The following is a 17552-nucleotide window of genomic DNA, read 5'->3' as shown; positions in this document are numbered from 1 at the left end:
AATGAGCCACCATTACCAGCCTACAGACTGTTCTTCATTCTGTCTGCCTGGAATGCCTGTCAACAAATTTACAGAAAAAGTATCTATCCTCTAAAAACTATCTCATGCAAGTTTTCTCAATATCCAAACAGTGCGACTTCACACTCATATCTATGGTAATTATTTTTTGCTCGTTTTACCCACCTCCCCTTTTTTCTTTTTTTTGAGACAGGGTCTCTCAGTGTCGCCCAGCTCACTGCAACCTCTGCCTCCCAGGTTCAAGCGATTCTCCTGCCTCAGCCTCCTGAGTAGCTGGATTACACGTGTGTACCAGCATGCCAGGCTAATTTCTGTATTTTTAGTAGATATGGGGTTTTGCCATATTGGCCAGGCTGGTCTCAGACTCCTGGCCTCCAGTGATCTGCTCACCTCGGCCTCCCAAAGTGCTGGGATTATAGGTGTTAGCCACCACACCTGGCCTATCCACTCTCACCTTCTATTTCCCCCATATTTCATCTTGCATGTCCTGTAGGATTTAGTGTGCAGAAAGTGCTGAGAAAATACTCACCTAACTGATAGGCTGTGCTGTAAGCAAAAATACTTTCACATTTCTGAAACTTAACATATCAAACATATTAGTGGAAGAGTAAATTAACTTTATTGACTGATGAAAAACTAAAGTGATAAGAAGTGGATAGTAAACAATAACCACTGACTTCTGCTGGAATTCTCTATTTCTTCTTTTTCACTTTAAGCCAAAAGAAATAAAATTATAGACTGTTAGTGAGCTAGTTGCTTTTAGTTCCTTCAACAAAACTGCATAGTTTAGCAGTTGCACAGCATTAAATATATACAATTTTGCAAAATCTTGAAAGTTTTAAACTTTGTGTTGACTTCAAAGGCTAATGTAATCACCTACACTGGTCAGATTCAGAGTTTCTTTTCCCTTTTCTGCCACCCTGTAAAAAAAAAAATAGAGCAAATTATTTAGGACACACCATTTTGGGGCCATTTCATTTTAAGAATATAGACCAAAGGCATTTTGGGGCATGAGAAGGAAGCAGTTTCTTTTTTGATTTTGTTGTAAATTTGAGTCTACACACCACTAAATTATTTTAATATGGTTATTTTTATAAATGGTTTAAGTCGGTTTTTGAAAAGTTACTTCTATTTGAGTAAGTCTTGCCTTAGGTAAGATTACCGGTATCTTATTTTTATAGAGCTCATTTTGACTGTTCCAGAATTTTTTAAAAAAATAGTTTTTGATCAATACTAAAAGAAACCATACACTTAATTTGTTCCATATGATCAGAAAATTTACTAATTCAGTTCATTACCTTTTGGGTAATTCAATTTATAATTCAAGTTCTGTTTAGTGTTGCTCATACTAGCAGTAGAAATTTGATTTTGTTCATTAGTGGACTGAAAACTAGGTTGGGCTTTTCATATTGCTCAGTTGCATATATAATATGTATTTAATCTGTTCCATATGAAACATCACTTATGGTATTTGACTTGAGCCAAGGAAAAGGAAAGGCAGCATAAACGACAAGAAGAGTTTTACATAACTATTTTAACATAAGCATAACATCTTCTGTTTATTCTGATTTAAAAAGCAAATACTCATTTGTAAAAATATGGAAAGTATAAATATAAAAAGAAGAAAATTAAAATCATCAATAGCTATTCTATCCCCCTTCAACTTAACCATAAATAATTGTTTGATATATTTACCTTATAATAGTTGTATGCATAGTTTTTCCCATTTTATAAACTTTGGCAATGGTATCTAAACTTAGCTGATCATCAGAATCACTTAAGTAGTAATATTTTTAGAATTCTGACATCTAGGCTTTGTCCCACACCTATTTAATTGGATAACAATCTGTAATTCAAAGTTTCCAACTGATGCCAATGATCAGCCAAGTTTGGGAACTACTTTCTCTGTGCAAGTGCATTTCTTAAAGAGAGGTAGTTGTATTATGGGCAAGCCCAAACTCATTTGATAATGATAGCAGCTTCTCTTCATTTCTTTTACTGTTTTTCTGACTATCACCTCTCTCTCGGAGTCAAAAACATTTCTACAACAACATTATAAAACAAAATGAAATAATACTGAAGTATAATAATGCTGTCATTCACTTCTGACCATATAAAAATTATCCCAAGATTTATTCAGAGAAAAAGAGTATGAATAGATTTTTCGGAACATAAGATGTGTAATGATATATATTAAAAACAAGATTTATTTCCTGGTAGCAGAAAAATTAAAATAAATTTAGCAAAAATATTTTTTGAAGTAGATACCCCCCTAAACTCCTACCATGCTTCTTGATGGGATTTCTTAAAAATCCAAAACAACACACACACAAGAATTATTTTCAAGGTCTCTCAGGTAAAGGGAATTCTCTTTCCTGGACTGATTAAAATTTAAAGCCAGGGCTAATCAACTGCTATGTTCTCCACATTAGTGGCTTTTGAGCTTTTTTGGCTATGATCCCAGTTAATGTATTTTATATAATTTTGAAACACATATATACACATAAATATATATTACACACACACACACACAGAGAGAGAGAGAGAGAGAGAGAGACAGAGAGAAAGAGACAGAAACAAAGCAGTGGTATTTTTAATTGCTTCATCCAGGAACAAAATGCTGAATGCTAGCTTATAAATGCAGAAGAAATGGTAAGAGTTAGAAAATCACTATTTTGCAATCACCAAAACAAAAAACAAAAAACAAAAAAGGATGCTAAAGCCACTGGATGAAAAGGATATTCATACAATCTCAAAGTATCACCTCACATGTTAATTACAAAGGGGAAAAATATATATTTACAATGGAGCTATCTAGGAGGTATCACTGTATCCAAGTGATCAACCTTATAAACAAGACAACTGTCCTTTTGTACCTATCCCCAATATGATTCAATGGTATGTATGCTGTATCTATGTATTACCAAGGATTTTCCTAAATTATGCTAGTTATTGCTGTATATACCACTATCTAGAATAACTTTAACATCTTCTAAATTGTAAATTATATGACCAATAACAAAATTGTCAATATATTTGTGAGTAAGTTTTGGCCTAAGAATAAAATACTGCATTTATTCCCACACAGTATCTACTCCAAATGTATTATTTGTGATAAAAACACTTCTAAATTATAAAAGCATACCTGGTATTTGGCTAATTCTGCTTGTAATACTTTCACTTTAGATCTTTCTTGTTCTAATGCAGCATGAAGTGAAGTCACCTATAACCAAATATTCAATCATAAAAAGACATTTTTGGGTCTTTTTTGGCAAATACGCTACTTCTTAACATATTCACAACGATAGGTTTTTGACAACTAAATGGATAAGCAGCAGAGAAGAAACTCTCCCCATAATTTCCATTTGGTATTTTACACAGCTCTATATTAAAGATGGGGCAAACTGACTGTCCTGAGAGAAGAAGACAATAAGGATGTGAAGGGAGGAAAAATCAAGCCCGGATATAGAGTAAGTTCTATCTGCCCTTTCTGTCTCTACAGTCACAGTTCATTAAAATACAACCTTATTGTCCCCCATTCTTCAGGGAGAAGGACATATCTACCTCTTTTAGTGCTATAAGCAGAATCTTCATTTATGTGCTATCATATAATAATAAAGTATAATTTATACCACTTTCTTACAGTATTGATGGGCTATATTTGTTTAGTCAAGTTTAATAATTCAAGACTAGAGACAGCTTAAGAAAACCAGTCATATATACTCCACAGTTTCTCACCTGAATAGTGAGCTCATTCTTGATACTTTGTGATTCATCAACTTGCAGAAGTATTTCTGCCTTATCTTTCACTGACAAAAAAAGAAAAACAGCAGTTGAAAACAATACTTCAGAGAACTAAGACATAGCAGTGCAATCAGAACAATGATTTCTTGTCTTACTTAAAGAATGTACTTCTTGACCTTGTATAGCTCTTACTTTTCATTGGTAAATTTTTGTTTGTTTTACATTTTCACCGGTAAACTCTGATCATTATCACCACAGCATTTTTTCTTAGAAATTTTACATTTTCTATAGTGTTAAAATATTTATTGCTAGGCGTGGTGGCTCATGCCTGTAATCCCAGCACTTTGGGAGGCTAAGGTGGGCAGATCACTTGAAGCCAGGAGTTGGAGACCAGCCTGGCCAACATGGTGAAATCCCATCTCTACTAAAAAATATCATACAAAAATTAGCCAAGTGTGGTGGCACATGCCTATAATCCCAGCTACTTGGGAGGCAGAGGCATAAGAATCCCTTGAACTGGGGAGGTGGTGGTTGCTATGAGCCGAGATTGTGCCACTGCACTCCAGCCTGGGTGACACAGCAAGACTCTGTCAAATAAAAAATACATACATTTTTTAAATTGCACAAATATGACCCATGATTAATTTTTAATCTTCTCTAGGAGAAGTATACAAGAAAATAAATACATTTCACATATGGCAAAAACTTTAAATACCTTGAAAAATCTTAAAGCAAGATTTTAAAAACAATCTTGGTAGCTCACACCTGTAATCCTAGCACTTTGAGAGGCCAAGGTGGGCAGATCACCTAAGGTCGGGTTCAAGACTAGCCTAGTCAATATGGCGAAACTCTGTCTCTGCTAAAAATACAAAAATTAGCTGGGCATGGTGGCGCATGCCTGTAATCCCAGCTACTCGCGAGGCTGAGACAGGAGAAACGCTTGAACCCATGAGGCAGAGGTTGCAGTAAGCCAAGATCGTGTCACTGCACTCCAGCCAGGGTGACAGAGTGAGACTGGTCTCAAAACAAACAAACTATAAAAACAATGTAGTGTTTTTTTGTTGAATTGTTGGGGTGAGCAGACTATAATGCCAATAAAATTATTCTTTGACTTTTCATACCAATAAAGCACTGTCAACTAAATGTAGCTCATGATCACAAATGATCGTATGACATGTGTGGTCTCTTAGAACTATTCATTTGTCTAGAAGCTTCTCTCTCAGGAGAAGCAAGATATCTATATTTTGGCCCTATGCTTACTAAGCTTCAGAAATTTTCACATGGCAAGAACGTCCTTAATTCATGGTAATGGCTAATGTATGAAAAACTAACTCCCCCCTCTAAAAACAAAGTAGGAGAGACTAAAGAGGTAAAACCGTAATAAAATTAGCAAAAGAGGAAATGTTGAAATATGTAAGTACTGATATGATATGATACACAGCTCTGCCAATGTAAGATTGTAGTTCAAATTTATTTTCATGTTTAATATGACGCTCAATAAGATGAAACACCCTATCAAGAATCAATTCAGTCTCTCAAGAATCAACTAGGCAACTTTTACAAATTATGCTTTCTATTCCTCCATTCCCAGGATTATAAGCACTTGCTAAAAACTAGTGATTTTTAATAACTATGTAATATTTCAATTATAGCCAGTTCTCCTATAATCCTTGTTTTGAAAACACAAATTTGTTTCAATGAGGTTGACGTATTAGGTAACAACTTGAACATAACACATTTTCAATCCACTTAAGTACAATTTTATGAACAGAGAAAACCACACCCACATGTACTCCCTGAATATCTACCAGCTACCTTGGTTCACTATGTTAGGGGCCCAACTTTCAATCCTTCCATCATGAAACAGTAACACACAACCTGCAACCCTTCCAAGACCTACTCCCCACAAGCAAGCTTCAGGTTTTTTTCAAGGTAAAGCACCATATTTATGTAATATTTATGTATTTAACCATTTTAACATGTGTAAAACTGTGTTACTGTTTTTATTCGTTTCCCATCTTTTTTTAAAATTATACTTTAAGTTCTGGAATAGATGTGCAGAATGTGCAGGTTTGTTAATATAACACGTGCCATAGCGGCTTACTGTACCCATCAACTGGTCATCTACATTAGGTATTTCTCCTAATGCTATCCCTCCCCCAGGCCCTCCCTGCTGACATGCCCTGGTATGTGATGTTCCCCAGCCTGTGTTCATGTGTTCTCATTGTTCGACACCCACTTATGAGGTGTTTGGTTTTCTGTTCTTGTGTTAGTTTGCTGAGAATGATGGTTTCCAGCTTCATCCATGTCCTTGTAAAGGACATGAATGCATCCCTTTTTATGGCTGCATAGTATTCCATGGTGTATATGTGCCACATTTTCTTTATCCAGACTATCACTGATGGGCATTTGGGTTGATTCCAATCTTTGCTGTTGTGAACAGTGCTGCAAACATTCGTGTACATATGTCTTTATAGTAGAATGGGTATATATACCCAGTAATGGGACTGCTGGGTCAAATGGTATTTCTGGTTCTAGATCCTTGAGGAATTGCCACACTGTCTTCCACAAGGTTTGAACTAATTTACACTCTCACCAACAATGTAAAAGCGTTCCTATTTCTCCATATCCTTTCCAGCATCTGTTGTTTCCTGACTTTTTAATGATCACCATTCTAAGTGGTGTGAGACAGTATCTCATTGTGGTTTTGATTTGTATTTCTCTAATGACCAGTGATGAGGAGCCTTTTTTCATATGTTTGTTGGCTGCATAACATCTTCTTTTGAGAAGTGTCTGTTCAAATCCTTCACCCTCTTTTTGATGGGGTTGTTTTTTTCTTGTAAATTTAAGTTTCTTGTAGATTCTGAATATTTAGTCCTTTATGAAATGAATAGATTGCAAATATTTTCTCCCATTCTGTAAGCTGCCTGTTCACTCTGATGATAGTTTCTTTTGCTGTGCAGAAGCTCTTTAGTTTAATTAGATACAATTTGTCTATTTTGGCTTTTGTTGCCATTGCTTTTGGTGTTTTAGTCATGAACTCTTTGCCTCTGCCTACGTCCTGAATGGTATTGCATAGGTTTTCTTGTAAGGTTTTTATGGTTTTAGGTCTTACATTTAAGTCTTTAATCCATCTTGAGTTAATTTTTGTATAAGGTGTAAGGAAGGGGTCCAGTTTCAGCTTTCTACATTTGGCTAGCCAGTTTTCCCAACACCATTTATTAAATAGGGAATCCTTTCCCCATTGGTTATTTTTGTCAGGTTTGTCAAAGATCAGATGGTTGTAGATGTGTGGCATTACTTCTGAGGCCTCTGTTCTGTTCCATTGGTCTATATATCTGTTTTGGTACCAGTACCATGCTGTTTTGGTTACTGTAGCCTTGTAGTATAGTTTGAAGTCAGATAACATAATGGCTTCAGCTTTGTTCTTTTTGCTTAGGATTGCCTTCGCAATGCGGGCTCTTTTATGGTTCCATATGAAATTTAAAGTAGTTTTTTTCTAATTCTGTTAAGAAAGTCAATGGTAGCTTGGTGGGAATAGCATTAAATTTATAAATTACTTTGGGCAGTATGGCCATTTTCACGATACTGATTATTCCTATCCATGAGCATGGAATTTTTTTCATTTGTTTGTATCCTCTCTGATTTCCTTGAGCAGTGGTTTATATAGTTCTCCTTGCAGAGATCCTTTACATCCCTCTTAAGTTGTATTCCTAGGTATTTTATTCTCTTTGCAGCAATTGTGAATGGGAGTTCACTCATGACTTGGCTCTCTGTTACTGGTGTATAGGAATGCTTGTGATATTTGCACATTGATTTTGTATCCTGAGACTTTGCTCAAGTTACTTATCAGCTTAAGGAGATTTTGGGGTGAGATGATTGGGTTTTCTAAATATACAATCATGTGATCTGCAAAGAGAGATAATTTGACTTTCTCTCTTCCTATTTGAACATGCTTTATTTCTTTCTCTTGCCAGATTGCCCTGGCCAGAACTTCCAGTACTATGTTGAATAGGAGTGATGAGAGAGGGCATCCTTATCTGGTACCAGTTTTCAAAAGGAATGCTTCCAGCATTTGCCCATTCAGTATGATATTGGCTGTGGGTTTGTCTTAAATAGCTCTTATTATTTTGAGATACATTCCATCAATATCTAGGTTATTGAGTTTTTAGCATGAAGGGTGTTGAATTTTATTGAAGTCCTTTTCTGCATCTATTGAGATAATCATGTGGTTTTTGTCACTGGTTCTGTTTATGTGATGAATTACATTCACTGATATGCATATGTTGAATCAGTCTTGTATCCCAAGGATGAAGCCGACTTCATTGTGGTGGATTTTAATGTGCTGCTGGATTCAGTTTGCCAGCATTTTATTGAAGATTTTTGCATCAATGTTCATCAGGGATATTGGCCTGAAATTTTCTTTTTTTGTTGTGTCTTTGCTAGGTTTGGGTATCAGGATGATGCTGGCCTCATAAAATGAATTAGGGAGGAGACCCTCTTTTTCTATTGTTTAGATTAGTTTCAGAAGGAATAGTACCAGCTCCTCTTTGCACCTCTGGTAGAATTTGGCTGTAAATCCATCTAGTCCTGGGCTTTTTGGTTGGTAGACTATTAGTTAATGCATCAATTTCAGCACTTGTTATTGGTCTAATTCAGGGATTTGACTTCTTCCTGGTTTAGTCTTGGGAGTGTATGTGTCCAGGAATTTATCCATTTCTTCCAGATTTTCTGTTTGTGTGTGTATGTGTGGAGAGGGGTTTATAGTATTATATGATGGTAGTCTGTATTTCTGAGGGATCAATGGTGATATCCCTTTTAATATTTTTTATTGCATTTATTTGATTCAGCTGTCTTTTCCTCTTTATCAGTCTGGCCAGCAGTCTATCTATTTTGTTAATAGTTTCAAAAAACCAGCTCCTGGATTCACTGATTTTTTGAAGGGTTTTTTTTGTGTCTCTTATCTCCTTCAGTTCTGCTCTGATCTTAGTTATTTCTTGTGTTCTGCTATATTTTGAATTTGTTTGCTCTTGCTTCTCTAGTTCTTTTAGTTGTGATGTTAGGGTGTCGATTTTAGATCTTTCCTGCTTTCTCCTGTGGGCATTTAGTGCTATAAATTTCCCTCTCAATACTGCTTTAGCTGTATCCCAGGGATTCTGGCACATTGTGTTTTTGTTCTCATTTGTTTCAAATAATTTCTTGATTTTTGCCTTAGTTTATTTTCCCAGGAGCATGTTGCTCAGTTTCCATTTAGTTATGCAGTTTTGAGTGAGTTTCTTAATCCTGAGTTCTAATTTGATTCCACTGTGGTCTGAGAGACTGTTTGTTATAATTTCCATTCTTTCGCATTTGCTGAGGAGTGTTTTACTTCTAATTATGTGGTCAATTTTGGAATAAGTGCAATGTGGTGCTGAGACAAATGTATATTCTGTTGATTTGGGGTGGAAAATTCTGTAGATGTCTATTAGGTCCGCTTGGTCCAGAACTGAGTTCAAGTCCTAGATATCCTTGTTAATTTTCTGTCTCGTTGATCTGTCTAATATTGACAGTGGGGTGTTGAAGTCTCCCACTATTATTGTGTGGGAGTCTAAGTCTCTTTGTAGGACTGTAAGAACTTGCTTTATGAATCTGGTTGCTTGTGTACTGGGTGCATATATATTTAGGATAGTTAGCTCTTCTTGCTGTATTGATCCCTTCACTATTATGTAATGCCTTTCTTTGTCTTTTTCAATCTTTGTTGGTTTAAAGTCTGTTTTACCAGAGCCTAGAATTGCAACCCCTATGTTGTTGTTTTTTGCTTTCCATTTGCTTGGTAAATATTCCTGTATCCCTTTATTTTGAGCCTATGTGTGTCTTTGCACATGCGATGGGTCTCCTGAACACAGCATGCTGATGGGTCATGACTCTTTATCCAATTTGCCAGTTTGTGTCTTTTAACTGGGGCAGTTAGCCTATTTACATTTAAGGTTAATATTGTTAGGTGTGAATTTGATCCTGTCATTATGATACTAGCTGGTTAATTTGTCTGTTAGTTGATGCAGTTTCTTCATAGTGTCTGTGGTCTTTACAATTTGGTATGTTTTTGCAGTGGCTGGTACCAGTTTTTCCTCTCCATATTTAGTGCTTCCTTTAGGAGCTCTTATAAGGCAGGCCTACTGGTGACAAAATATCTCAGCATTTGCTTCTATGTAAATGATTTTATTTCTCCTTCAATTATGGAGCTTAGTTTGCTGGATGTGACATTCTGGGTTGAAAATTCTTAAAGAATGTTGACTATTGGCCCCCACTCTCTTCTGACTTCTAGGGTTTCTGCAGACAGATCCACGGTTAGTCTGACGGGCTTCCCTTGGTGAGTAACCCGACCTTTCTCTCTGGATGCCCTTAACATTTTTTCCTTCATTTCAACCTTGATGAATCTGAAGCTTATATGTCTTGAGGTTGCTCTTCTCAAGGAGCATCTCTGCTGTTCTCTGTATTTCCTGAATTTGAATGTTGGCCTGTCTTGCTAGGTTGGGGAAGTTCTCTTGGATAATATCCTCAAGAGTGTTTTCCCACTTGGTTCCATTCTCCCCATCACAACAATCTTTGGTCTTTTCAGAGTCCCATATTTCTGGGAGGCTTTGTTGGTTCCTTTTCATTATTTTTTCCTTAGTCTTGTCTTCATGCTTTATTTCATTAAGTTGATCTTCAATCTCTGATATCCTTTCTTCCACTTAATTGATTTGGCTATTGATACTTGTGTATGCATCATGAAGTTCTCATGCTGTTTTTTTCAGCTTGATCAGGTCATTTATGTTCTTCTCTAAACTGGTTATTCTAGTTAGCAATTCCTCTAAACCTTTTTTCAAGGTTCTTAGCTTCCTTGCATTAGGTTAGAATATGCTCCTTTAGCTCATAAGAGTTTGTTATTACCCACCTTGTGAAGCCTACTTCTGTTAATTTATCAAACTCATTCTCTGTTCAGTTTTGTTCCCTTGCTGGTGAGAAGTTGTGATCCTTTGGAGGAGAAGAGGCATTCTGGTTGTTGGAATTTTCAGCCTTTTTGCTCTGGGTTTTCCTCATCTTCATGGATTTATCTACCTTTGGTCTTTGATGTTTGTGACCTTCAGATGGGGTTTCTTTGTGGACATCCTTTTTGTTGATGTTGATGCTATTGCTTTCTGTTTGTTAGTTTTCCTTCTAAAAGGCCCTTTTGCTGCAGGTCTGCTGGAGTTTTCTGGAGGTCTATTCCAGACCCTGTTTGCCTGGGTATCACCAGTGGAGCCCGAAGAACAGCAAAGATTGCTGCCTGTTCCTTCCTCAGGAAGTTTCTTCCCAGAGAGATGCCAGCTGGAGCTCTCCTCTATGAAGTGTCTGCTGAACCCCTGCTGGGAGATGTCTCCCAGTCAGAAGGCACAGGGCTCAGGAACCTGTTTGAGGAGGCAGTTGGCTTCTTAGCAGAGCTCAAGTGCTGTGCTGGGAGATCCACTGCTCTTTTTAGAGTAGGCAGACAGGAATGTTTAGTTTAAGTCTGCTGAAGCTGCGCCCATAGCCACCCGTTCCCCTAGGTACTCTGTCCCAGGGAGATGGTGCTCACCCAGGCTGCAGGACAGTGGTGCAATCTCAGCTAACTGCAACCTCTGCCTCCCAGGTTCAAACAATTCTCATGCCTCAGTTTCCCAGGTAGCTGACATTACAGGTGTGCACCACCACACATGGCTAATTTTTGTATTTTTAGTCAAGACCTTGGTCTCTACTAAAAATACAAAAATTAACCATGTTGGTCAGGCTGGTTTCAAACTCCTGGCTTCAAGTGTTCTGCCCTCCTTGGCCTCCCAAAGTGCTGGGATTACAGGTGTAAGCTACCACGCCTGGTCAGCTATCCAGCTTGTATCACTCTGAGAAACCTTTTTACTTTGAGTCTTTTTTTCAATTTTTTTATTGGCACATAATAATCATAAATATTTATGGGGTGCCTGTAATATTTTGATACATGCATACAAAGTGTAATGATCAAATAGGTATTTAAGATACCTGGTAATGCAAACATTTATCATTTCTTTGTGTTGAGGGTACTTAAATCTTTTCTTCTAGGCATTTTGAAATATACAAATTATTGTTAACTATAGTCACCCTATTGTGTTATCAAACACTATTTTGTTGAGTTGATAAATCACATATTTGCAAGTTATCTTCAGATATTAAGATAAACTTTTAATTACAAAAACATAAAATTCACTTACTTTCACCTTCCTGAAGCATTTTCAGTAATTGTGCATTTCTTGCCTTTACTTCCTTATACTTTGCCTAATAGTCAAAGAAAAAATATTTAGTATTTTTAAAAGTAAGTGATATAATTTACTGTCAACTTACAGAGCTCTGAATTCTAGGCTTGCTTAAAGATATAATAACTTTTAAAAGAAAAAGGATGGAGGAAAATGTATTCAGAATTATCTATAACTTAAAGGACTGGCAAAAATAATAGATATCAATATTATACATGACTGAAAATTAAATAAGAGAGGGCTAAAAGTGGAGAAAACTCAGGAAAATACTAAATTTTCTAAAGAATCTTCTTTTCTTCCTCAGATAACCCTTATACAATTCAAAATAATTTAAATGAAAACCAAAAGGAAAATGAGTCACAGTTCTAAACCAGTACTGTTCGGCAATATACTAGGACTTTCTACATCTGCTCTGTATTTGCCACTGTCCAATATACAGCTACTGAAAGAACACTAGCAATGTGGCTAGTGTGACTGAGAAAAATTAATTTTTAAATTTAAGCTTTAATTTTATAGGGCAGTTCTATACCTTCTCAGTTGAGGATTCACTAATTGTTAGTTATTTCACTGACTAATCACCATTATACTTTTTGGCTTGTGTGCATTAGTGATTTACCCAAGTATCTTTCAAGTCTTTTTTAATTTCTTTTTCCAGATGGCTTAGCTTCTTCTCACACTACATAAATAATACAACTACATATTTATGAGCAAGAAGGATTGTTCCCACATTAATATCCAGATTCTAGGCAATTTTACCCCTATGCTACCTTTATTCAACATGTCTCATAACACTCTCTGAATCACTTATTTACTTTTTATTTTTTGAGACAGAGTCCTGTTCTGTCACCCAGGTTGGAGTGCAGTGGCATAATCTCAGCTCACCACAACCTTCACCTCCCGAGTTCAAGCAATTTGCTTACCTCAACCTCCCTAGTAGCTGGGAATACAGGTGTGTGCCACCACACCTGGCTAATTTTTGTATATTTAGTAGAGATGGGGTTTGAACATGTTGGCCAGGCTGGTCTTGAACTCCTAACCTCAAGTGATCCACCTGCCTTGGCCCCCTAAAGTGCTGGGATTACAGGCATGTGCAACCATGGCCAGGCCTGAATCATTTATAAAGCTGTAATACATTAATACACTAGAAAAAACAATGCATTTAACATAGTATAGAAAAACAAGATGGTGCTGTAGGACAAACTCAGGATTGCAGCTCCCAGTGAATCCGCAGAGGGTGAGTGGACACCACATTTCCACACGGATCTTTATTGTCCACAGACCAGGAGATTCGCAGGTGTAAGAGCCCCATGGGCCGCCAGTGCGGCTGTTTGGGCCGGCACGGCTGTTTGAGCTGAGGCCGCAGCACAGTGACACTCCATACAAAATACACTGGTTTGGTTGCCCTGTTAAACCGGCAACTGGAGATGTCAGAAGGCAGAGTAGCACATTCATCTGATTAAATGGGACTTAAACAGAAAGCCAGGCCAGAAGATTCCCAGGCAGCAATGTGGTTTGAGCCGGTGCAGTGGGTCGCTGCACAGGAAATCACACAGATACCGGCGCCCCCTGCAGCAGGCGACAGGAACACCTGGGAAAGAGTCAACCATTCAACTTAAAAAAAAAAAAAAGAGCTCTGAGGCAGGGAGCCAGGTAAAGAGGTTCGGCGGGTGCCACCCCCACAAAAACAAAACAGCAATTGGAAACACTCAGGGTTGAGAGTTTCACAGCAAGCACAGCTGAACCCAGGACAGTACAGCTTGGTGGGGGACGGTCGTCTGCCACTACTGAGGCACGGGACCCCTACAGAGGTACTCTGCCATTGCTAATGCAGCCTGCCATTGCCGAGGCAACCCACCATAACAGAGACAGTCTGCCACTACAGAGGCAAGCCACCATTGCCACTGCAGTTCTAACCACACCCATATAAACAGGACTACAGGGAATTACACACCACAGCAGGGCAGAGCCCACGACACCAAGACAGAGCCCACTGCAGCAGGGCAGAGCCCACGGCAACAGGGCGGAGCCCACAGCAGCTCATCATAGCCACTACAGGCACGCAGTGACTAGACTGCCTCCTCGCTGGGCAGGAAAGTGCAACAGATACTAATAAATGAAGCCCTAACTCCCCAGGAGAGAGTACCTGAGGGAAAAAGAAAAGGGGGCTTTATGAGTTCTGCTGCAGCAGACTTAAATATACCTGCCTAGCAGCCCTGAATGAACAACGGAGCTCACAGCTCAGCATAGGGCTCCTATAAAGTACAGACTGTCTCCTCAAGCAGCTCCCTGTCCCGCATATATCCAAAGAGTCACCTCACAAAGGACTGATCATACTGACATTTGGCGGGCCTTATTCAGAAACAAAGATAGCAGAAGAAGAATCTGGTAGCAACCCTCACAGTACCACAGCTGCTACAGGAGTTCAACAGGCAAGCAGGGCCTGGAGTGTACCTCAGCAGTCCTACAGCATTGGGCCAGACTGTTAGAAGGAAAACTAAGGAACAGAAATACTTCATCTTCAACAATCTGGACGTCCACTCAGAGACCCAATTGGAAAATCAGCAACCACTCAAATGACAGGTGGATAAATCCACACAGATGGGAAGAAACCAACACAAAAAGGACGAAAACACTCGAAACCAGAACACATCACCTCCTACAAAGGAACAAAACTCCTCACCAGTGAGGGAACAAAGCTGGACGGAGAATGAGTGGGATGAAATGACAGAATCAGACTTCAGAAGCTGGGTAATGAGAAACTTCCGTGAGCTAAAAGAACATGTTCTAAATCAATGCAAAGAAACTAAGAACCTTGAAAAGAGATTTGAAAAAAGATTTGAGGAAATAACAAGAATAAACAACATAGAGAGGAATATGAGTGAATCGAAAGAGCTGAAAAACACAATACGAGAACTTTGTGAAGCATGCACAAGTTTCAACAGCCAAATTGACCAAGCAGAAGAAAGGATATTAGAAGTCAAAGACCAACTCAATGAAATAAAACGAGAAGCCAACATTAGAGAAAAAAGCGCAAAAAGGAATGAGCAAACTCTCCAAGAAATGTGGGACTATGTGAAGAGACCTAATCAACATTTTATAGGTGTACCTGAATGTGATGAAGAGAATGAATCCTTCTCTTCGTCCTGGAAAATACTCTTCAGGATATTATCCAGGAAAATTTCCCAAACCTAGCAAGGCAGGCCAATATTCAAGTCCAGGAAATACAGAGAACACCACAAAGATATTCCGCAAGAAGAGCAACCCCAAGGCACATAATCGTCATATTCACCAGGGTTGAAATGAAGAAAAAAATCCTAAGGGAAGTCAGAGAGAAAGGTCAGGTCACCCACTAAGAGAAGCCCATCAGACTCACAGCAGATCTCTCGGCAGAAACCCTACAAGCCAGAAGAGAGTGGGGGCCAATATTCAACATCCTTAAAAAAAAGAACTTTCAACCTAGAATTTCCTATCCAGCCAAACTGAGCTTCATAAGTGTAGGAAAATTAAAATACTTTGCGAACAAGCAAGTACTCAGAGATTTTGTCACCACCAGGACTGCTTTACAAGAGCTCCTGAAAGAGGCACTACACATAGAAAGGAACAACCAGTACCAACCATTCCAAAAACATACCAAATGGTAAAGAGCATCAACATAATGAAGAATCTACATCAACTAACGGGCAAAACAGCCAGCTAGCATCAAAATGGCAGGATCAAATTCACACGTGACAATATTAACCCTAAATATAAATTGGCTAAATGCACAGATCAAAAGACACAGACTGGCAAATGGGATAAAAAGCCAAAACCCATCGGTGTGCTGTATCCAGGAAACCCATCTCACATGCAAGGATACACAAAGGCTCAAAATAAACGGATGGAGGAAGGAAGATTTACCAAGCAAATGGAGAGCAAAAAAAAGCAGGAGTTGCAATTGTCGTCTCTGATAAAATAGACTTTAAAGCAACAAAGATCAAAAGAGACAAAGAAGGACATTACATAATGATAAAAGGATGGATACAACAAGAAGAGCTAACGATCCTAAATATATATGAACCCAATACAGGAGCACCCAGATATATAAGGCAAGTTCTTAACAACTTACAAAGAGACTTAGACTCCCACACAATAATAGTGGGAGACTTTAACACTCCACTGTCAATATTGGACAGATCAACCAAACAGAATATTAGCAAGGATATCCAGGGCTTGAACTCAGACCTGGAACAAGCAAACCTGATAGACATTTACAAACAAGCAAGTTCTGATAGACATTTACAGAACTCTCCACCCAAAATCCACAGAATATACATTCTTCTCAGCACCACATCACACCTACTCTAAAATTGACCACATAATTGGAAGTAAAGCACTCCTCAGCAAATGCAAAACAACTGAAATCATAACAAACAGTCTCTCAGACCATAGTGCAATCAAGTTAGAACTCAGAATTCAGAAAATAACTCAGAACCGCACAGCTTCATGGAAACAGAACAACTGGATCTTTAATGTTGATTGAATAAACAATGAAATGAAGACAGAAATAAAAAAGTTCTTCAAAACCAATGAGAATGAAGACACAACATACCAGAATCTGTGGGACACATTTAAAGCAGTCTCTAGAGGAAAATATATAGCAATAAGTGCCCACATGAGAAGAGTGGAGAGATCCAAAATTGACACCCTATCGTCAAAATTAAAAGAGCTAGAGGAACAAGATCAAAAAAACTCAAAACCCAGCAGAAGACAAGAAATAACTAAGATCAGAGCAGAACTGAAGGAGATAGAGACACGAAAAACCCTTCAAAAAATCAATAAATCCAAGAGCTGATTTTTTGAAATGATCAACAAAATAGACCACTAGCCAGATTAATAAAAAAGGAAAGAGAGAATAACCAAATAGATGCAATAAAAAACGATAAAGGGGAAATCACCACAAATTCCACAGAAATTCAAACCATCATCAGAGAATATTACAAACAACTCTATGCACATAAACTAGTAAACCTGGAAGAAATGGATAAATTCCTGGACACTTGTGTCCTCCCAAGCCTAAACCAGGAGGAAGCCAAAACTATGAATAGACCAATAACAAGGTCTGAAGTTGAGGCAGCAATTAAGAGCCTACCACACAAAAAAAGCCCGGGTCCAGATGGGTTCATAGCCGAAATCTACCAGACACACAAAGAGGAGCTGGTACCATTCCTTCTGAAACTATTCCAAATAATCCAAAAGGAGGGAATCCTTCCCAAATCATTTTATGAGACTAACATCACCCTGATACCAAAACCCGGCAGAGACTCAACAAGAAAAGAAAACTTCAGGCCAATATCCATGATGAACATAGATGCAAAAATCTTCAATAAAATACTGGCGAACCAATTGCAACAGCACATCAAAAAGCTTATCCATCATGATCAAGTACGATTCATCCCGGGGATGCAAGGCTGGTTCAACATACGCAAGTCTATAAATGTAATTCACCACATAAACAGAACCAAAACCAAAAACCACATGATTATCTCA

At 38.0% G+C, this 17552-nt stretch overlaps 1 protein-coding gene across 1 annotated transcript in view; it reads right to left on the bottom strand.

Moving 5' to 3' along the window:
* Window positions 1–614: 614 nt before the first annotated feature.
* GKAP1 (G kinase anchoring protein 1) overlaps window positions 615–17552 on the bottom strand; it is a 96811-nt gene continuing 79873 nt past the window's right edge. The window contains exons 10-13 of the mRNA XM_002742794.5: window positions 11985–12048; window positions 3757–3827; window positions 3164–3241; window positions 615–938 (exon numbers count right to left, since the gene is read on the bottom strand). Coding sequence (XP_002742840.1) covers window positions 891–938; window positions 3164–3241; window positions 3757–3827; window positions 11985–12048 — 261 coding nt within the window. The 3' untranslated portion in view covers window positions 615–890. The remainder of the gene's footprint in view (window positions 939–3163; window positions 3242–3756; window positions 3828–11984; window positions 12049–17552) is intronic.

This window comes from Callithrix jacchus, chromosome 1 (assembly GCF_049354715.1).
Source record: "Callithrix jacchus isolate 240 chromosome 1, calJac240_pri, whole genome shotgun sequence".
NCBI lineage: Eukaryota > Metazoa > Chordata > Mammalia > Primates > Cebidae > Callithrix > Callithrix jacchus.
The sequence above is the reverse complement of the archived record's forward strand: the minus strand, read 5'-3'. Positions and strand labels throughout refer to the sequence as shown.